This window comes from Anarhichas minor, unplaced genomic scaffold, assembly GCF_050575085.1.
Source record: "Anarhichas minor isolate MPS153535 unplaced genomic scaffold, ASM5057508v1 ptg000062l, whole genome shotgun sequence".
NCBI lineage: Eukaryota > Metazoa > Chordata > Actinopteri > Perciformes > Anarhichadidae > Anarhichas > Anarhichas minor.
Window position 1 is genome coordinate 4882731 of NW_027466508.1, and position 23202 is coordinate 4905932.

The 23202-nt window shown below is 43.3% G+C and overlaps 1 protein-coding gene across 1 annotated transcript in view; it reads right to left on the bottom strand.

The window, feature by feature from the left end:
- Positions 1-19605, bottom strand: part of thsd4 (thrombospondin type 1 domain containing 4) — a 35960-nt gene extending 16355 nt beyond the window's left edge. Inside the window, exons 1-6 of the mRNA XM_076077946.1 lie at positions 19577-19605; positions 19297-19363; positions 17737-18059; positions 16201-16606; positions 15150-15252; positions 13065-13201 (exon numbers count right to left, since the gene is read on the bottom strand). Of these exons, the coding sequence (XP_075934061.1) occupies positions 13065-13201; positions 15150-15252; positions 16201-16606; positions 17737-18059; positions 19297-19363; positions 19577-19605 (1065 nt within the window). The remainder of the gene's footprint in view (positions 1-13064; positions 13202-15149; positions 15253-16200; positions 16607-17736; positions 18060-19296; positions 19364-19576) is intronic.
- Positions 19606-23202: the final 3597 nt, after the last annotated feature.

The following is a 23202-nucleotide window of genomic DNA, read 5'->3' on the forward strand; positions in this document are numbered from 1 at the left end:
CAGGTGATTCTACACTATTGAAAACACAATTTAGAGTATTATATTCCATTTCTGCCAATAGATCCCCCTAAACACACCGTTAATTACATTTGTTTATGGGGCCACAGGTTACAATAATAAAGAGCCCACTCACGACTACCCCACACTCTTTAGTATTTCCCCTCTGTGTGGAAGCCGCTTCTAGATGTTATCAGAGTTTAGGGTAATGATAGCAGCTCTGTCCTGCTCTTTATAGGAATTAACAACAGCCAGGTTTACCCCAGATAAACAGTTTCCATCTCTAGTTTCAAGTCTTTTTTTTAAAACAGCATATTGTTCATTTAGTAAGTTATGGTCCCATTGAGAGTCAAATAGACCATGAAGCAGGGTATGCTTTAGGACGTGTCTACCTTGTGATTGACAGGTCGCTACCACGACGTTCTCCGGTCTGGGAGTTGTACGAGTTTTCGTCTTACACCTTTAACCTTTTCACAGTGCGTTTTCAGTTCATGGAAGTTAATTGTAGCAATTTGGTCCCTACAGGTGTCAGATTCAGTGTTTGTTGTACTTCATCCTCTCATGTCACTTCTGGTTGAAAAAAGCCAAGATGGCGACGGCCAAAGAACCAAACTAAGTCCTCTTCATATTTACAGTCTTTGAGAGGAATCAAGCCACGACTGTAGCCCGGCTGTGCACGTACTATATGGAAGATGTGACTTCATCAATAGCTCAAAACTCACAGATTTATTCAATTTCTCCCTTTCCCTCAGATTTCATTCTGGCTCTGGTATAATGGGAACACGAACTACACTTACCGTGGTTTGTAACCACAAATAGAAACACAAGTTCTGGTGTTTTGGGTAGTAATCACTCTGCTTTCCACACTCCACAACATAGCATTTCATGAAAACCAAAAGCAACATGTGTCAAACCAAACTGGGAGTACAGACAAGCCTGGATTATTTACTGTAACGTAGCAAGGGATGAGCTGAGGACAAAAAAAGGAGCACTTCTGGTTCCAACAAATTTCCAAATTGCATTATACTGTAGCTGTTTGTGCTCCTTCTCGAAACTCACATCAGGTTATATCTGCAGGATATCCTAAAAGCTACGAGCACGAGCATTTGTCGCCCAGAGAAAGGTAGTAAGCATGCGTGGTGAGACCTTTGACCCCAACAGTAAAAGGAGGCGTCATGAACACCCCGCAAACTGCCCGCACAGCACGGGGCGAAGGGCAGAGCCTCTTCGTTAAAGGCTCCCACGCTAGTAAAATGCTCAGAAATAGCATGTGAGCATCTACAGCCGTACAAACGCGTAGAGTTTCTCCTGACATCACTCCGACGATTTGGATGCACTTCTTTGGGATCAGAGTGAAAAACACATACTCATAGAGATTGGTCTCTGCTGGGCATTAACACTGCGTGGTAATGGGTTTGATTCCCACTGAGGACATCCACAAAAAGACATAGACTGATGACACGATGACAGGAGGACTTTACCGTTTCAAGTAGATAACCAAAGTGTCAAACTATGCCACTGTTATTTTGGCAATAGCTGCACTAACTGTGGTTCTGACGGAACTTAGTAATTTGTGCCTGTGATAAAAGTGTTCTGTTAGGGTTCACTCCAGGCCCTCTTTAAACAGCTCAGAAATCACACTGAGTTATGGCTGATTGTACCAAGTATCAGCTTTAAATTTGAACAATTTAATAGGAATTTGCTAATAAACATGATTTTGAGCTGGTGACATTGTCCACTACAGCAAGTGATGATTTACTTCTGTTTTGAGGTCTCAGACAGAGCCAGCCCTGAGCAATCTGGGGCCCTTGGCAAGATTTTAGCTAGAGCCCCATGCAGGCAACCTGGTAAATAGGGTTAGGGTTTGTTATAATGTTTTTTGTATTATTTCTATATAACAGTAATAAAATTGTATTAGTAAAGAATTCGAAATTTACAAAAGTTTTTTCCTCCCACATTTGGGGCATCTCTAGAATTCGCCTATATCACCTACGCTTAGGACCGACTCTGGTCTATAAGTAAAAATAATTATGTTTTTTGCTAATTTCTATATTTTGTCATCCTCATCACGCATTGTGGCAAAGTGAAGGGTTTCTACCTTTTGAGTTTTAATAAGATAAGAAAAGACCAAAAATATGTAAAGGAAATCGTTATTATCATTTTTGCACAAAGCGTAGGACTTGGATCAAACATTCATGATGACTACGTCAACTTGACTTCTCCAAACCCACAACAACTCTAATTCAAACTGCTTTTTTCCCCCCCAAACATCCAAGTAGGTGCTCACACTAAATATCACAAGAGTAACTCAACCTGCATTTTCTCCATTGACAGATTCCAACATTTATATGAAATTGATAGCTATGTAGTTTAGAGTCATATAAAGCTGGCACAGACATCCTCATCCAAACCTTGGCACTGCAAATGTTTGCATTAAAGACCTCAGGCACCTCACCGGCCTCATTAATCATCAGCAAACACCAGGTGAGCTAAAACTAACCGAGCAGAGCCACAGGCAGCGACAGGCTAATTCAGGCTTGCAGTTTATCCCTAATAAGAGTTCCAAGTACATCTTTATAGTCACAGGACAGGCCTGACTCACCGAGTCTTCCACTAGGAGGGAAATCTAATCCCACAAGTAGCCTGTGAATGTGCAGTGGAAAAATAAACCGCTCAGAGAGCAAGCAGAGCCACAGTGAAAACAGCCACACTGTAAATACTTCCACTCAGATGAACCACAGGATCATGGGGCCGCACCGACAGTCCGAGTTATGGAGTGACACCGTCCACTGCTGCATATAAACACTAGAAAATGTTTGTATATGAGTGCCAGGCTTACTTACATCTACAGCCGTCAATTTAGATGTCTTAACCCAATCTACTTTAACCACCAAGTCTAATATTTGTACAGAATTTATCTCGATGACATGGGTGCAGAAGGGTATCGACAACTTCCCAAAGCTCACTGCAAAGAGTCCCGAAGAAACTTTGCAACTGCAACTCTTAAAGCCAGAGTGTTAGTGTCAGTGGGGATCCCCGCTCTCTCCCAGGTTCCTCCAGGACCCAGCAGAGGTGGAGCAGGTCCTACCTGAGACCGCGGCTTCCCCTGCACACGCATGTGGAGGCAGACGAGCAGCAGGAGAGCGAGTCCTGACAGCATTCTCTCACGTGGCTGCATAAAAGCTCCAACTAGTCACTCGGGGTTTCGAATCACGAATCCAGTGGCTGCTACCAGTCAGCCTCTTCCTCTTGCCTCTCTGAGAATGGCAAATAAAAAAAAAAACCTCTCTCACTAAGGAGCTGATCTCTACGAGCTCCCCCTTGTAAACTGACCTGGGGGAGGTACTGAAGGGGGGTACAGGGGCTTTTTTAGAGGAGGGAGAGTGAGAGGTAGAAAATGAATAGGAGGGAGAGAGAGAGAGAGAGAGAGGCGGGAGGGAAAGAACGCAGGACGGAGACTGTGGCAGCTACCACTGACAGCAAATTGGAACCCAGATAGGAAGCTTCGGGGAATATTTTTCAATGTGACAGAAAAAGTAAGAGAGGAAGGAAATTCTTGCTGAAATGGATGTGTAAGCAAAACCGCTATGGTTAAAATTGTGCGGATATATTTGGCAGGTGGGCACGCCATCTACTAGGGATAACAAAAAGATCCCTTTGCCCTCTTCAAACCCTCCACCCAACGCCAACCAAATACTTAATTTCAAGCCACGTCGCAATGCTGGAAGCACAACTGCTGCAGCCAAAAAGACCAGACTCATCATATGGTTTTCCTATTGCGCCACCATTGTTTCCACGACATTAAATCCTAATTGACCAGGATATACTTTACTGAGGAAAGGAGAACACTTCTCATCCTTCTATCTGATACTATCTAATTTTACACATCTGGGACATTGCGGCTGGACCCGATTCTACACAAAGAGTCTTCTGGAAACAAGCGCGAGATAATTGAAAACTGTCCTGTTTTGAAGTGGCACCCGGAGACCATAACAGGCTGCTGCGAAAGGCCCATTGTATGCACTGAAAGGCTGTGTCTCAGGCGGCCCAGGACAACGGCACACATGGTGGGAACGCAAGGAGAGGAGCGGGAAGGAGACGGACAGATGGACTGATAAGATGATACAATATAAAAATACTAAGAAGAAATAAAACCGATTGAATACTTTACTGGTGAGACTTTGAGTTGCTGTTGAGCAGCGTTTATACACTGTGTACGTTATTACATTTTGTTTACTGTCATTTATGTTGTAAAAGGGTGTGGAAAAAGGCGTTTGCTGATCGCATACAGAACTAGTAAAAGACTGGAAAAATGACTTAATTATAACAGTGCTTTAGGAGGATGCAGATTAGCAATGTTTTAAACACAAGCTCACAGTAAAACTATATCCCCATTAAAATGAACAGCTACTATGAAGTTTAGGACTGTAGGTTTTATGTGTGCACTCACACTTTGCAACAAGTCTGCTGAACGGATTGCCAAATGTTTGCTTTGTGATGATATGCATGTCGGCAATATACTTAACAATTCACACCCTGCCACCTTTCATAACATTCTGCAAGGTTCACGGAGCAAGAAGAGGCATCGAGTGCAAGGAAGCGTGGCAAGAAAACAAAATATCTCCACAACTGCAACTCAGCAACAAATTCTATCTGGATTTGGACAAACCGGTGGCGCACTGAAATCGTGAACGGCTCACTCCGTCGGCTTTGTTTTCATAGTTAACCCCCTTCTACCACCACCGCAGCGTGCACAGTAAGCTGTCAAAGCGGCAGACGTGTGGAAGGGGGAACGGCTCTCGCGATGTACATCGTCTCCTGATCTGCCTCCGATCTAAACGACCTCATTATGGAGGCATAGCGGTCAGAGGTCGAGCAGGGCCAGACTGACTCTCCAGTACACCCCTGGGGTCTTTGTTTCCTTCAACGAGTGGGTCGGCTCGGCTCTGGGGGCCCCTGATTCCTCCAGTCTCCGACCCGCACACACACGTCAAAGTCGTGCTCTGCAGCAGGTGGGTTCAACGTTACTGCACAGAGCGCTGTCGGTGTCCGGCAGGCACGTGCTCAATACAATTGCTGTATTCAGTTCTTATTTTCTGTCACGCTTCCAGCCTCTTTTGGGGCAATTTTGAAGGACGTTTAAATCCAAAGCTCCAAAGAAAAGGCGTAAAGCGTGGAGAGAAAACACATGATTTTTGTGCATCTGGGATACATATTAGTCAGCAGAGCCAGCCATGTAGGTTGTTGTATTAAGTTGTATTTGACTGAAAAAGGCAGGAGCGCAGTGGAGGGAGCCGGGTTAATGAATAAAGCAGGTCTAGAGGAGATTTGGACTGGGAGAGAGAAGGTGTGGCTTAGGGAAGCTGCGTCTATTAAAAAACAAACAGCTGATGGTGGATGACACAGTCTGCAGGAGAAACATGAAATAATTACTGTCACTCTCCAGCACAGAGCTAGAAACAGCTGAGATGAACCGCTTGTCAAGAAAATGTAAAGTAAGTGAATGAAATGCTCTTCACAGCCCATGGCAAACTTCTTGACCATCTATACATCTCGGACAAGGTCTCACTCCGTAGCTTTACGGGAAGTGATCGGACTTCCGGTGTGTTTGTTGGTCATATTGCTCTCAGTGTGAAGATACAGATGGACATGTGACACCAGGACCCCTTTAAAGCAGACAGGTGATTGTTAAAGGTGGAATTTTGACAATCCAAGCACACACAATCTCCAAATACATGGTGTTGTCTTTGACATTGTCTTTTCTCGTGAAATCTGTTTTCAGACAAGGGCCCATTCCTTACTCAGTAGTCTTGACCTCAACAAGAAGCTCTTTTGAAGCACAATCCTGAGACTGACTGACGAGACAATGGACAAAAAGACCAGACAAGTTCCTTGTAAACTCATTTGTCTCTATGCACCTGCTGGAGGCCTTTTGTTAATAAAGCTGTTAGACGCCATTAGATAAGAGTCTAATTTACGACGGGGTTTGACCCTGAGCAGCAGGGAACCTCGAGCACAGACCAGCTCTCCGTTACACACTCTTAGCAGCAGATTTACACATCCACGAGCGCACATACACACTAACACATGCTGACCTATTTATAAATAGGCATTTATGATGATTCAAAACAGATATAGTCTCACAAAATACTTGCACGTACCTGGTAAGTGCAACATCCACTGACACACTCTCACACCTGCATATCTTATCTTGTTCTCAAGGGACCCTGACATTCCAAACAAACCGATGAGTCATACAATGCGCTAAACAGTCTCTTCAATTGACAGCCACCCAGATAGAAGCCAATCACTGTCAACGGACGTCAGTCTGAGGAAGACCTGCGTGAACGCTGAGCCCTAAAAATACAACCTTGTATCCGTATAGCATACCCTCATAAATATGTCTCCCAGAGCGGACACTGGGACTCCCTGCCCTCCACCCTTGAATCTACTGAAGAGCTCAAACCTGCTGTGCTTCAGCCATGTCACATCAACTGTGCAGCTATCAGACAGAACCACACATTCAACACAGCATCATGATATCACGAGTCAGCACGCTGTGAAGGGGAGATGCATGATGACCCTGGCAAGGCAGAGCTAAAGAGGGAAAAGCATCACAGAACATCTGGACATAGCAAAACAGAATACTAATAATAACAAATATTGAGGGTGTAAAAGAATAGTCTTCCACAAGGGAGTTAACTTCGCAATGTTTCAATTTTTTTTGCTTCATTTGGGAATAAACTTCCTTCATCTGCGCATAATCTAGTCTCGTGAAGTAAGTCTAGGTATTTTTGAAAGTCATTTAGACTGAGAAAACAATCATGGATCTGATTGTGCAGATACTTTCTTTTTTTTTTGCTGACACCAATATTTGAAGGCGCTGGCCCAGCTGTCGTTGTGCTGAACTGCCAGAATACGACCAGGAAATGGAAATTCAACCGCAGTCCCATGTGGCACTATGGAAATATAACCAAAAAAAGCGTGAAAGTAATAATGTCCCTAGCTCTAACAAACGAGTTCACTTATTTTTGTGTATTTCAGTAGCAAACAGGATTTAAAAAAAAAGAAAATTACAGGAATCAAGAAATCAAATAAAAAAAGACAGGATACAAACAGAGTGTTGGAAACACGTCAAATGGAGATCCCATAAAATGCTTTGCTTTTTCACAGCTTGAAGGAAGCCACTCTCACACGGTTAAACGCTCCCCTGTCTCCTGAAGAAACACTTCATGAGCCGTATCAGAACCCAGCGGAGGTGTGGCGGTGCACTTGTTCTGCACCACCCCCCAGAACCCAGAGCGCTCACGCCTCCCGGAGTTGCACAGGTCACACAGAGCCGGTCGGGGGCCGACGTGGGCCAGTGACAGCCAGCAGGGCCCAGCTAAGTCATCCATCTGTCATCCCCTTCGCAGCATAACTTCTCAAACACCATTTGTCTTAACCGTCCTCCGACTGGATTTCCCACAGCCCCTTACCAGCGACAAGTGCTCCAACAAGTGTCATTAACACAGGACGCTGTGTCTCTACTAGCTCCAGGGCTGTCGCTGAACCTGACCTTTGACTCCCTGTGGAGGGAAGCTAGAAGAAACATTATCTCTATTCGAGGGATAAATTAAGCAGCACACATCTATATTCGCTCTCAAAGTGTAGGACTGACTGACCAACCAACACTGCCATCCCTGGAGCAACGCAGCAGTTAAAATCCCTGGACTGATGTCACGAGCACTAATTGCAAAGACAGCATCTTTCCTCAGCAAATACCACATCATAAATGTTACCGCACATGTCCGACAACCGACGACAGGCTCCGCCGACATGAACCCATAACCATCTGCGGCGGGTAATGGCGGGGAACACCCTGCGAGCGTGCAGCAGCTGGGGCTTGCCGTGACAGAGAGATGGGATTGAGGTATCTCCACTCGTCTTCACCGGGAAGGCTGTATTTCAGAGCACTCATCCGCCTTTTAACAAGTCCGCCCGTCCCAGTCCACCGCAGCGGGGAATGCACAAAACAGATGCAGCTGTCAGAGGAGAGAAGCGAGGAGTGGGGCTTGGGATGTTGTTTGATGAGTTTGGGGCCTCTGGGTGCCGGGAAGCATGCCAGTGCTGAGAGGAAGACCGTGGCCACGCTGGGTCGGACAGAGCCTAAATTCTATCTGTCATCTTTATTAAGAGCAATACGTCAAAATCCATTCCGAAATCAGTCAGTTCCATGTTGACGGAGGCCCCTCCTGAATTGAAACATTTGGGCCCATGCTATATTTGGCACATTTATCATCCACATGTTTGCATGTAACCAGACTTCTTTCTACCATCTTTCATCATCATCATCGTCTCCCTCCAAATTGCGAAGAGCAGCAGGAAGTAGGCTAGTGCAAAGTAAACCCACTACCGGGTCTAGAGTAGTGGGCTTCATAGAGTTTTACCCTCAGCGGGGCCCACCACCCCGCCAGCAGGGAAAGTGTGTGGTCATTGATCGGCCCTTAAGAACACACACACCCTTCTCAAATGCCCTTCCTCGGTACAAAGGGAGAGAAGTCGCGGCTGAATGGAATTCCCACCATAAAGGGATCTTTCTTTCACCGTTCGTCTGAAATGAGGAACCACATTCGCGAGGGGGGGGGGGGGGGGTTCAGTGCCTCAGAGCTGGCTGTTAACGTCTCCGCACTCACATCTATACACAGCTTTTCCACTTGTAAAAGACAAACGGGGATCCTAAAAAAGCTGATCAAAAGGATATCTGGATATTAAATATACTCGACAAAACTCTCAAAAGTCATGACTCAAAGTCATTATTTCACTATTTTTACGTAGTTCTCTCCTCGGTTTATATGCAACGCTTGATCAAATGCAGTACAAAATAAAACATTTTGAAAGTTACATATGAAAACCTTTACAGTTCAGGTTCAAAATCACATCATATTACAATACTTTCAAAACTAAGCATTGGCACTGTGTTGGAACCGGAATGGAATCAAACAGCGTTGGAGCCAATATGAGTGTTGGGTTTTTTTTAAGACTTGTTCACATTTTCTGGGTAATAACATACTACACCACAAGAGGGCAGTTAACATGCTGGTGATGAGTTCCATCACACAATAAAGTGATAAATACTTACATAAAATGTAAAATTTAAAATAAATAATATACGTCAGTAGATACCCCTCTCATGAATTTTGAAGCTTTTACAAGTCTTAAAAAAAAGGTGTTTGCTGGCAAGCGGCTAAAGGAGACTACAAACTAGTCCACCCTTACAGCCTCATTGTGTATACTTTTCTGTAATATTTCAAAAATCCAATGGAAAAATCCCATTGGATTTTTGTGTCGAGGGAACAAGTACTTCTGGGGTTGGCCTACAACAATATGTCATCCCTGCAGTCATGCTTGCCTCATTAGCTAGAGAGACTTGAGTCTCTTTAACAGGCCAATTTTGAGGGTGTCACTGTGTCAGATTCCGAAAATCTGACATGGACACCTGCAGTGGCACCAGGAGCCAACGGTCAAATGGACAGAGCTGGGTTGTTATTCATGCCGCTCGAAATGTGTCAGGGAGAAGTATTGGGGACCACACAAACTGTGGGGCCGTGTGGTGGGCTTCCCTCTGTAATCAGCAGCAGTACGTCACCGCAACAAGCACACATCCATCGGTGGTTTCGTTTGCATGGAAAATGAAATGTTTCCCTCTAAAAAAAGAGCACAGTCCAAATGATTTTAATGAATTTGTTTTCATTGTCATGATTAAGAATCTCAAACTCGAACCAGGGCAATAATCCCTACTCCTGCACTGTAATATCCCACAAATAGAGTATTAAAATCTACAATATGTGACTCTATGTGACGATTCAATCAATATCTTATCTATGTCTATATTAAGGGGAATAAAAATAGTTAATTTCCCACACACACACACACACACACACACACAGGACCATTACACATGCATCAAATGTGGAGTGATGTCAGCATGTGGGGCTGCTGAATACATGGCACAGTGACCAGAGGGGGTTTGGTGCCTTGCTCATCAGTGGCCAGCAGGTGTACTGGCACCTCTCCAGCTAACAGTCCACACTCCATACCTGGTACGTGTGCAGTCATTTTGTCCAACCAAGTGCATGTGTTGTCAACCACCCACTTGAAATGGCCATAATATGTTTTGTATGCGTGATTTCAATAACAGTATATGTTTAAATGATGAATGGATAAAAGATATACACCCATCTATCTGTACAGATAGCAAAGTGATTCTTTTTTCAAGAAAAAGTCACACATTTTGACGACTAGCTGCTTCTTGACAATGTCATCAATGTGTTTTGGGGGGACAGGCCCTGACCCGCTGGATCCCCTCTGTTTGAATAAGTAGAACAACGTTATTGTGTGGTTTTGGCTTTGAATCAGAGGCATCAGATCACCTGGTCGGTCAGACTTTGAGTATATTGCTTCTTAGTGCCTTGGGGATAGTGAGTGCACAAGCTCGTTCAGAGTTCGACAGAAACCTATTGATCTACAGTATATAGTAAAGAAGAGTTTTAGTTCTGTTAGATGGGACTTAAATAGATATCTGTTTAGTTAATTACACTTTATCTTTTACGCCTTTTCGGTTTTAACCTTTAGCCTTTAACCAGAGCTGTAAAAGGGGGCATTGCTATAACAACCACATAAACAAGAATCAAACTATATGATTCTTTTTTTCCATAACAGCTTTCCCACATGAACCAAAAAGTTGGATCAATCTTGGTCAGTCATTGTTGTTCGTCAGCTCAGAAACTGACAGTCTGGATTCCACCACAACTGGGTTTACCACAGAGAAACAACTGCAACCGGCGGTCATGGATGTTGTAAAATACAATCTGATAAATGTTTGTTAAGTGACCCGCTTGACTTTTACCAGAGAATTCAGCACATGTGCTCACTCACGATGAATTAAACACACCTGTTAAAAAATACTGATGCTATGATATTCCTGAAATTCCAACGCTAGAGACCATCAAACAGTTAACTCATACACCGGACTCCACTGAGCACAGCAGCTGGTTGGCTCCTAGGCAGAGCTGGAAGCCACCAGGGCCACATCAAAACAGTGCACTTATTCCACATGGACCCTGTCTGCTGGAGCAGCTACAGAAACAACAGCATTTCAAGTTAGCCACTGACAAGCTAACATCAGCTAACAGCTGGCCGACGTAATAACATGTCAGAGTGTGATACGATGTCTTTCAAAATGGATCAAAACTGTTAAAAACTGTGTAAAATATTCCGAGACAATTTTCATCAGCCTGACTGGCAATTGTAGATTTGAGGGTGCACTTTAAATAACTGGCTTTTTGGATTATTATTAGTTATGCAATATCATTACAGTAGGCAGTATTACCATGTCATTACTATGTCATCATTTAACAAGCCTGTCTCCAGCCACGGTAGCGGACTTGTGACATTTGAACTTAGGTATGGCAGTTCTTGAAGCAAAAAAGCTAATGTCAGAATGCTAATGGCCATTTAGCAGGTATAATGTTCACCATCTTAGTTTAGCCCATTAGCATGCTAACATTTGGTCATTAGTATTAGTTATTACAAAGTACAGTTGAGGCTGAAGGGAATGTCATTAGCTTTGCAAGTATCTGGTCATAAACCAAAGAATTTGACAGCTTGGTATTCAGACCTGCTGGTGGCCATATAGAAAAAGATAATCGATCACCTAAGTTTCAGAATTCATCCTCTAGGGACCATGAATATCTTACGCACATACTACAGTATTCCATCCAATATGTGTCACTCAATATAAGACATCTCTCCCTGAAACCTGAAGATCAATTTCATGATGGCGCAAGAGAGGATCACCTCAGTAAGTGGTGATCTGGAGATCAAGAATTTGATTTTATCAGGCTACATTTAAAAGTTTATCTCTCGGCTTGTAGCCGGGCAAATCTCCTGTTCAAGTGACTGGAACAGCTGTGAAAATCCCAGTGGGGAGAGTGATAAGAAAAAATGTCTTTGAAAAATCTCCCTGAAAGACTGCTGATGAGTGTGAATCATCAAATAATCAGCCAGTGGTCTGAGGAAGGAAAGTAAATGGTTAATCTATTGCAGATCTGTAATTGCTTGATTTGACTTATAAATGCAAATTAAGTTTCCCTTATTAGAAAGAATAATTCAGCCCTTCCGGAGGATCACCATGTCGTGTGTGTGTGTGTGCGTGTCAACAGTGGAAATGTGATCAAAGCCAAAATAAGAGATCAGAGGGCTTTCTATGTCGATTAAACCTTAATCTTGAGATTGTCGCCGGATTACGGGCAAATGGAAATACACAGGGTCGACAGAGCAAAGTAGGAAAAACCAACTGGAAATGAGCTCTTTGTCCAACATATTTCTTCCAGTTAAACCCTGATTAAAAGAACGTCAAAGTGAAGCCAGCACACGTACATAGCCAGCCATAAGAAGGCCCACACTTGCTTTGGGTGGAAACCTCCACATCACACACAAAGACCTCTCACTCTGATGCCATGCTGCCCTCTGGTGGTCACAGCCGTTACTACATCCGAGCTACTGCCTGAAGTGTGATACATTTTGGTCATATTAGAGATTAATTCTCCAGTTCTTATACACCATTTAAAATCAAGTGACTACAACGTCATTATAATCTCATTTAAACGAGAAAAGAGTTAAAATGTGTGGGTTGGATTAAACCTTCAGGTTTAGTTGTATATGCATGAACCATATTCCAAGGTTGCAGCATGGACTATCCAAAAAGTGTAACAGAACATCCAAATATTGGCCAAAACACTTCTACCACCTGTTCAATTATTGGCTGGCAAGTAAAGTAAACTTCCAGGATCCTCATATATTCATGTCCTCTTATTAACTGTACTTTGGTTGGCAGATATTAAAATGTAAAGGACGTTAGGATCCAACAACAATGTCAACTTGTAAAAAGTAAGCTTATGGGAGGCTAATGTTAGCATTAGCAACACACAAATGTATTACTTTCCACAATATATCTTCACAAAGAGCATGGATCTGGTAGACATGGGGAGAGTCATAGGATAAAGGAAGCAAAGATACTGGCCTACCGAACATTTCCCCACCACGCAGAGAGAAGTATCATTCAGCCCACATGGCGTCCCATCGATCACCCTCTCCGACTGTCGCACATAGAACCTGAACCCTATGGCCCGGCAGTTGAGTTCACAATGCTGATCCCCAGGAACTGAAAGCAAAGATTTAGGAGATTGTGAAAACTTTGATGACATATTATTTGGGATATAAGTGCAAAAAAGACAATGAATGACATTTGATTGACAGCACATAATACAAATCAATCTACATCCTAACATCTATTGTGTCAATAGAATACTTTCATCATGTGTCTCAATAAATAAAAGAACGTCACATATTAACATTTAATTCAATACTTAACTATTTGAGGTTTATCTTTTTTTTCTACATGCTTTGTAAATGTAAGGCCCCGAAGATGTATGATTAATAGCGGTGTCACGTGATCCCATGTGGGATGGGCCAAATGTTTGAGATGACACGGAAATAATCTAAAATAAATAAATAAATGAAAATAAGGAATAGATGCATTTGAAGAGCTTGTGGAAAAGGCACATTGAAAGGATGAGAATCATAAATGTATATCAAGACCTTTTATTTAGAATGAATCAAATCAAATTCTTAAATTCCCAAAAGACTAGAGATGTGAAAAGTGCCACATAGGGCCACATTATGTCACGATGGTACGAATGCAACCAATACACAAGCCTACTATTTTTAATTAACTTTAATCAGTCAAAGCGCTAAAACAACAATTGATTAGACAAAAAATAACAATTTTTTATGCCTGCTTTGTGCCTCGGCTGCTGCTTTAAAACTGCAGTGTATGGCAACATGGCGACAGTTTAGAAATAATGTGTGTTTAAGTTCCCTAAAGTAGCAGATAAATGGGGTTTACAAATTCAGAATGATTCAGAAAGTGTCTGATAAGTTAATAAATTACTTGAGACTACAAATTCAGAATATCCCACAGCTAACGTTAGCACAAAAGTTAGACGAAACAAAGAATAAAACGTATCCTAAAAATGATCCCATTTGTATGAAACCAGCTCTGTGATTTTAACTAAAGATCCCACGTTTCATTTGGTGACACAAGAACAGCGGTGAGCGACCACAAAGGATCCCGATCCCTGTTCTTTACATTTTGTTCAGGTGCTTTATCAATTAGATACACTATAAGCCCAAAAGTGAGGTATTTCTTAAACAGATGTACAAGAGCACGTTTAAGCACTGTTCAAGATGGGCGACAAGTAATCCAGACTCAACCTCATACATTTAGCTGAGGTTATTTAATCTTTACATCTGCAGTACCCGTCAGTCAAGGTCTGCGGAACAAAGACCAGATCTCAAAATACACACGCGTTTGACAGGATATTAATCTGGAGCCTGTTCGTCCCATTTGTGTTCTCAGATTAATTACATTTCAGGAGGTGTTTTGACTGTTGCCCGGATACCTCAGGTGAGTTAGGTCAGATGGTTTGTATGGGTGAACATTTGTCAGTGAGCGAACAGACAGATGACATACTGCAGCGCTTACATCACAACACACCTTAGTTCACCTAGTAGGTCATAGGTCGGGCAGCTGAAGATGTAACTGACAGGGAAAATGTGATTTTGTAGCCTGGAGCACTTTTTAGGCTAGCGTCCTCAGACTTACAAGCAGGATGTACTGTCTATATATTTCCATAGACAGACTGTATGGTCTTACTTTCTTGTTCTTCTATTTGTCTTTTCACCCGTTAGGATGCTCCAAACTATCACCTGCTAAGCATTAACATCTTACTATTTTAACTGTGAGAATGACAGTTATGTATGGCTGTAGATTAGCCTTGTTGTTTTTCAAGTAACTATAGCTACATGGTTATGATTACAGCCTCACTGTTTACCATAATTTAGTTTTTATATAAATGTTTACAATGTTTTTGAAGCCCCATTAGCTGTTGCCAGCACAACAGCTAACATTACTCTCCCCGGGGGCCACAGAGGAAAGAAATTACCGAAGCAATTTCATGTTATTATATAACTTAGTCTCCAAAAATTGAAAGTGGAAATACATACATATAGATATGCACAAACTGTCCTTAGAGCTGCATATGACCTACCCTCATTGAAAGGTTCCCACTCGTACAATCTGCCCATGAAAGGTCGGTTGTTGTATGAAGAACACTGAACAGCCCTGATGTGTCTGCTGGATGGAGGACAGGCCTGAGGATGGACCAGAAACACACATAAATATCAGACACACATACATTTATTTTACACAAAGACAGGTGAATCCTTTTGTAACCACAGCAAGCTCACATTTCTCATTGTCACGCTCTGCAGCCATTGGTTGACTGCTGCAGACAACCTTCTGTGTTTTACCAGTTTTAACCCTGTGCTTGCAGCTCAGTCTTTCTTGCCAAAGTAGTTAAATGAAGGCTCGCCAGTGTAACTCAAACTCCCTGACATCCCCCCGTATCTCCTTTGTCTAAACAAGCCCCATGTCTGCTTTACTTTGCATAATATCTGGGTCATCGCATTAACATTAAATATTTAGTGTAAGTATTACATGGCTTTAAACTCTAACAAATGTTTGTTTTGCACAGGTTATGAACAAAAAGACAGTTCTAAGCAACAGAGGCATAATGGTGAGAAGCTAACATATAGGCCTCCACCACCTTCCAGCATGTCAATGCTCACAAGCTAGCAAATATCTTGCTCCTGGAATCCCACAATGCCTTGCTCAGTGCTGAGGTGCGCCACCTGCAGTGGGTCTTTATCATCGTCTTTACCGTAAATTCTATCTGGCTGTGGCCACACAATAAATACTTGTATGTGTATGTGTGTTTCATGCTTATTGGTATGTTTAATTCAGTGTTGCACTGTGGAAAAAACTGAGCTTGCGATAAGTGGTCCGTCTGTGCAAGTCTTACGCTTCTATCTTCTGCTCTAATATTCTTTATTTAATTGTACTCACTTTTTTTTGTAAATAAATTCTACAAAATCAATATATAGTATTTTCTTCCACTCACAGCTTTATCAACAAAAGAATTAAAGGAATCGAAAACAAATCAGAGCAATAACAAAAATCAGTAATGTTATTTATCTGTTTAATTCCCATGTCCAGCCAACATGCTGGGAATAATAATAAGACGGTGCAGATTTGCATACATTACTGTTGCAGATCCTGTAGTGAGCATGCTCCCCTGTGCAGAAGGAACTAGGTAGGGGGTTGTAGGGTCTCTCTTGGTGCTGCTGGGGTCTAGACGTCTGGCTGCTTGACTGCGGCTCTTGCTGGTTGACCGAACCAGGCTGGTAGAGAGGTGCCCACACTTGGTTATGTTTGGGCTGCTGTGCCCTGGGTCTGCTGTGGCGATGGAGGGTGTTGGGGTCCAGGTTGTTTGACCTGTGGCCGCCGTGGCCTCTAGCGGCGGACTGGTGGGCGTCAGCTGCAGCAGAGCGTCTCTGCCTGTGGGGGCGAGCCGTCCCAGGGCTCTGGCCCGTGTCCGTCTGCAATGGAGTGACATAAGGAGCTCTCCCGTAGCCATAGCTCCCCGGGGTGATCTGAGTGACCCTCCTGAGGACACAGACATGATGACATCACCAACTCGACCAATCCTGTGCCAGTTGTCACCACCATCTCTAGACCTACACACGTCCCTGCTAACTAGAATTGAATCCAGTTACCCTTCGTCTGTCAAATTAAAGTATCAAACCTTGTAAAACCAACCAGAGATTGTACAACAACGGCCATGCAGCATATTTGGATCCACACCTTTTTAATTTATCTTTTAGCAAAGTTTCTTTTTTCGCTGAGGAAACTGTCACGGTTCTTCATCCGAAACAACGAAATCGGAGAAGCGTCCAGATCTGGGAGCTTTTGTCGTAGCTTGGCTCCTTAGATTCCAACTCAAACAGCCCCCCCCCCCCCCTTACTCAGCTGTCAGTATTATTTGTTTAAAGGCAAGCACAACAGGAAGGGGGTCACAAAGCTGCCAAGCACAAGCCGAGCCTTTGACGACATCCATAAAAGACTAGCTTCACACTGAATGGCAGTTAGACGGCCCACAGCGATGGCTCCAAAGAGTCACTTTTAGACCAGAGCTGCTCAGCATGCAGCACAGCCGCACAGGCTCTTTCAAGAATTGCAGATATTGACAAAGACAAGAACTACTGAAAAAGACTTCCTCGTTGACCATCATGATAGTGAAATTACTTCCAATAGACAGTTAGTTTAGTACTTCGTTAGTTTACCACTCAGGTTAAATAAATTAACATGAACGCCAATAAAATACATAATAATTATAAACTCTTTTGCGCCAATTTGCACAGCACCTTGTGTCTTTAGCTACTGATAAGTGACAAGTTTAAATGACATGCTGATGGTAGTGGTGGAGAGCGCCATTAAACACAGCTCCAAAATATCTTATTGGTGTTCAACTGGCTTGGGATCTGGTGAGGGTGAAGGTCTAAGCATATCAATACCATAAATATCATACTCATCAAGTATTGACTCCTCATGTCCTGTCTGGAAGCGTCTGCATTTGTAATGTTTCTTCATTCATTTGATCTGTTTTTTTTTCTTTTGTCACCCATCTGAATCCAAACACTTCCTCTAATTAGATAAAAAAAATCCCAGACTTGGTAAAATACCAGTTGTAAGCACACTGATTTAAACATCTCAGTTTGTGCAGGACGATACAGTACCTCCGTCCACCGGGCCGGGTCTCCTTCTCCTTCCTCAGATCGTCATGACTGCTGCTGTTGTAGTACCTGCCTGCGTCGCGGTGCAGAGGAACCGTTGGCCGCAGGGCTGAAATGACGTGGCCTGGTTGCTGGGGGTGAACACCGGCTCTCCTGGAGGGGTACTGTGACGGAGTGTAAACAGGCAGGCAGGGCCTGCTCTGCTCCTGCACCCCTCCTCCACAGGTCCGGGAGCAGGTCGACCAGGGCCCCCAGGCGCCCCAAGAGCCCTGAATTTCTCCCTGCTCTGCCCTGAACTCCTCTTGGGGCGCTGCCCTCTCAGGAACCTGCATGGAGATGAAACAACCGAGATTAGCGACACCATGGAGCACCGGAAAGCGTCACGCAAAGTGCGTGCCAAGGATTGGTGGAAAGCCTCCGTCAACAAGACTTTAATCTCCCCGGATCATGGTGTTGTGTCAAGGCTCAAGTCAGTGACCTCATCTCATCAACATGACTATCCTGCCCCTCCGCCTCCACCACTGTCCATGAAACAGACCTCTGTTCACGGTTATAAAGCCCCGATTTGGCTGATTAGTGGGTGTCTGTTAAAGGCCTATCCCCTATTGGCTACCTGTGTTTCTCACTGTTGACTCTAACTCTCTGTGCAACTTTGCCAGGGACATATTAGCGTCGATCACTGCACTCTCTGTTTGAGGAACCAGCCAGGGGGAAGCCTTGTGCCAAGGCGGCTTTATCCGCCGAGCAGCTTGGAAATCCCACTCTTAAAGGGAGCACTTTGTCTCCATTCACAACAACCTCTCTGGGCAAACACATGGCCGTAGTAAAAAGCTCAGCTGCCTTTGACTTTTAGCAAATGGAGAGAGAATACAGAAGCATTGGGGACAGTTGGCAGGAAGTTCCTCTTGTGTCACTCCGCCTGTGCAGCTATTCAGACCTCTTCTACCCTCCCTCAGCCTTTGTAACTCAACGCCACTGTCATCTCCCGGGGTCAGCCATAGGTCACACAGCTGGACTCCCCGGCGGAAACACATTGAGCCGACTTGCACCCCCCTTCTAACCCGACTGGGTAGTCGATCTGTCAGTCAGCTTCATCCACGAGGCGCATTCCACTAGTTTTCTTCCGTGTGGTTCTTGAGTCTCCAGAGGTCAAGAGATGGCTCGCTGACAGCTGACACAAGCCCTCTCGTTTCCACCGCAATCAACAGAACTTTCCGCTCATGCTCCCATTACAAGTTAACAGATTAGCACCCTGGTCAGGTTCCCTGTGGGGTGGGGGGGGGGGACTTGCACTGTTTACACACACTGGGACAGGGGAAGCAGGAGTGAAAGTCTATCACTTCGGGCGGCGTTTGGCTATGCCAACGAGACACGATCATGCATGCCATCTCCAAGCGGAGGAGCGTTCCACCAGCCTGCGCCAACCATGTGTTCAGACGGGTTGATAAAACAACATGGAAAAAAAAAATCCTTGAAACATCCGAGGGAGGTCTAGCAACGTGTGCACGAGGGTGTCAAAAAGCTGACAGATTTATTGATTTTTTATAAGCAACTGCTGCTCACCCTTCTTTGGTCTGTTGAGTGTTGGCAGTCCAGGAGGTCTGACAGCAACAGCCAGAGGACAGAAGCTCTAGAGAAAAACAGACTGTTTACTGACACAATCAAGAATGTACTGTACGTAGCACTGTGATGCTAATAAAATATTGCTAAATTGAGAGATTAATGGCCCATCAGAGAATGAGACAGTTACATAAAAACATTCATCTGCATTTAAATACAAATTACTAAAAAGAAAAAAGCTTTTAAAGAAATAAGAAATCCGTAATTGAAACACTGACATTACCTGGCAATCCAGATGCAGGCTGCCTGCATAGCTCCTGAATTCTTTAAGTTGGACACTTCAAATGTGAAATAGAGAAGTTTAAATTACCATCTTACATTATATGTATTCATCTACACATAATTCATATTTTTAGTTGTTTAGAGCATCAAGATGTGAATAGTATCAAAATGTAAATATTACTGTCCCTGTGTGCCATAACTATCCCACCAATGTCAACATCCTGCCACTACATCCCTCTGCCTCAAGACACTGACTCGGGGTGGGGGGAGAAAAGAAACGACTTCTACCCACTTGACCATGTGAGTTGACCTTCTCGGACCTCTGACTCCTAATGAGGCAGCACCCCCTGCTGAAAAACTGCAAAAGCCCTTTAGACAGCAGGTCTGGGGGTGCAGTTAGAGCGGGACTTTCACCTCTCACCCCAGACCATATAACTCAGCCCTGCTTGTCTAAATTAAGCTCATTGAACCAGACAGGGTGGTCAAAAAGTCCTGCACACTTAATAGCGTCCAAACCAGAAGAAAACATACAGAATACACGGTATGCGATTATTGTTGGGAATAAAGAAAACTCCCCATAGGATTACATTTTTAATTAAAGAAGTAATTAATAATCAACATTGACAGCCCGCGTCTCATCCCGTCCACGTACCTGCAGCTGATGCAAGTATGGTGAAGTATTTGCTACTCCACTGTACTTTCTAACTACTGTATCCTACACTGTAGCGATCACAGATGATTCACTTCCAAGCGCAGGTATCCTCATGTGTCGGAACATTAATCCAGGTGGATATTCGGGGTTTTCCCTCCAGAAACGTTGTGCTAAGCCATTTAAATGAGCAAATCCGTATTTGGAGTAGCGAATCAGATCCTGGTGCAGGAGAAACTCCGGACCTTGGTCATCCTTGGTGATTCCAGCGCTTCTGCTTGCTTTGTTTACGCGCAAAGCCACTGAATGACAGAAAGTTGGAAAAAACGGACACGGCAGAAAAAGAAAACAACCCTCTTCTGCGCCCTCCGCCGCAACAGGCGCTCTCTCTCTCTCTCTCTCTCTCTCTCTCTCTCTCTCTCTCTCTTTGCGTGTGTATGTGCGCCATGTAAATATGTAGGTGTGTGTGTGTGTGTCTCCACCTTCTCCCACTCCTTGAGTGGCGCGCTTACATGCGTCTGTGTGTGGAAGAAACATACTCTCTGGCATCTCTTCCTCTCTCACTGAAACGTCCAAATCGCTGAAGTGAAGCCAAAGCTCAAAAGCTGCACCACGCGCCCCTGTTGGTAGACACCAAGGGGACATATGAGACTTTTTTATTTTCCTGAAATTGGTCATATATATATTATCTGCACGCATTGTGGTCAAGTTAACCAGTTTGGATACTCTGTAATGGTTTAACCCCCGGACAGGAAAGAGGCCAGTAAATGTATTCCTCTTGTGTTTAGCACTGACTTCAACATTTGCATGGTGTTGCCTTTGATTTACTGAGCTCTACCACATTCTAAACAACAAGTAGAATAACAGCAATCACACAAATTAAAGAGTCAGTTCAAATCACAAAAATTTAGAAAAGGGAGAAAGCACTTTTCGGTTGATGCTTCTATTGGCTGATGAGGCTGGGTAAACTGATCACTTTTGTCAACGGTCTAAAATGTGACCCCAAGTGCACAGAAGAAAACATTGTTGGACTGACACCGCTCAGAACAGCCGTATTGTTGTCTCATAGGTAGAAAAAATACAAATGAAATGGAGGGACATTATAATCTACTATTTGGCACCATCAATTCATTCATTAAGAGGAAGCAAGTCACCCGGATTCAGCCATCACTTTGTGTCCAAAAACACAAAATTGGATAAACTAAAAGACTTTAAGGCTCATTACAAAATGTGACATGGTTTGTACAAAAACCTCCATGTTTATGAGGGTGGTACTAAAGTTCTGCACACTTATGTATCGACACCCTACAGGTATGGTGACATCTTTTCTATAGGGCAAAATCACTGACATTCACTTTCTCATATTCGTGAACTAAAAAGGCTTGGTGTGCTGTTTTGTTTGGCATGTCTAATTTGACAGAACCAACCAGAGCTTTGCATGCTTCAGTGGTTTACACACCACACTGTGTGACATACAGTACGCGGCTCATTACAGCCATTGTCTGGCTTGACAATGGCTTCATTATGTAGTCTAAATGTAATCTGTCAAAACTGAAATCTATCAGTGTAGCCTGTACCTACAAATCCATCCGCTCATCCATGTGCTACAGCCCTATACACGTCTCTCTGTCCTGTTGTTGGCCCCACTCACTGGTGCATATATGTTGATGCTGCTCAGGAATTTGCCTTTAACCCCAATGTTTCCAAACCCTTCAGAGGCAAACGAGCCTCCAATTTAAGCTTCTTTAATGAACCACCGTTCCGGATGACCCATTGAAGGCCTCTCAAGACGAGACGTGACGGAGAGGGGAGTCCCTGATGTCCGACACTGGACACAAATATGCATCGATTTGCCAATGGACACCTATTAAACTTAAAAAATAGATATCCATTGACACTTCAATAGAATAATATAGTTTACATCACTTCAGTATTTGCAAAAATAATAATAATATTTGAACAAAAGCCAGATTATTGCACTGGTAACTAAAATAATGTAATCTGATTCATAATATAAAGAAAAGAAAAGAAAGAACAAAATGGTTGATTTAGAAATAAGCAAACAATGTTGCATTTGTTACGTTAATTGTGACTTTTAAACCTCCAAACAAATTGAAATGACAGTTTCAGGTGCTTATTTTTGGCAGTGAATGGCCAACAATAAACAATGCACTTGGTTCACTCCAGGAGAAACTATTAGTTGGTCCTGTGAGGTGGAACGAATTGGCAGCTGTGTCTCCAGATTAGACACAAGTCTATCAGAGGGTCTAGCACAGCCTCCAAACCTGCACTCGGGGTTTATTGAAGAGAATATTGCATGACCCTGGTCCTCTGGTAAATCCGTGTTAGTACAATAATGCTTCCTTCGCTCCACTCGCTCTTTTTGCTGGTACTCTAACCTCCTCTATGTGTGCAAAATGACTACAACATTACTCTGTTAAACAGGTACAAACAGCTGAATGAAACAAGTTCAGGCATGTTCTCTGGGCGGTTGTCAAAAAATATTCTGGGACATGTTGGAAATAACTAACTAAAATAGAAGTAGGCAAGGCAGACTTAGAGAAAGTGGGTCAAACAAACGTGGATTCATTTTATACATATACAGTATATATTGGATATACCAATACCTGAGCCCTTCTTGGCCGATCTCCACTGTGCGTTGGCAGAACAGAGGCCTGTAATGATGCTGTTGTAAAAGAAAAAAACACTGCTTTGAATTTATCACGTCAACTTCATCTGAGGCCCAAGAGTTACAACTTAGATTTTTTTTTTATAAAGCCATTATAATGAACCAAAAAAATACATGAGGAATTGTACAGTTAAGTAGATAAGTTTGTCTAGTGTTTAAATTCCTCCATTCCTGCCAAACCGTGAGTTCCAATGCCAAAAGTAAAGCTCTGTAAAGAACAAATACTACTTTTAATTTGAGCAACAGATTGCTTGTGGGTTATTACTCACCAAGACATATGGACTTTGTG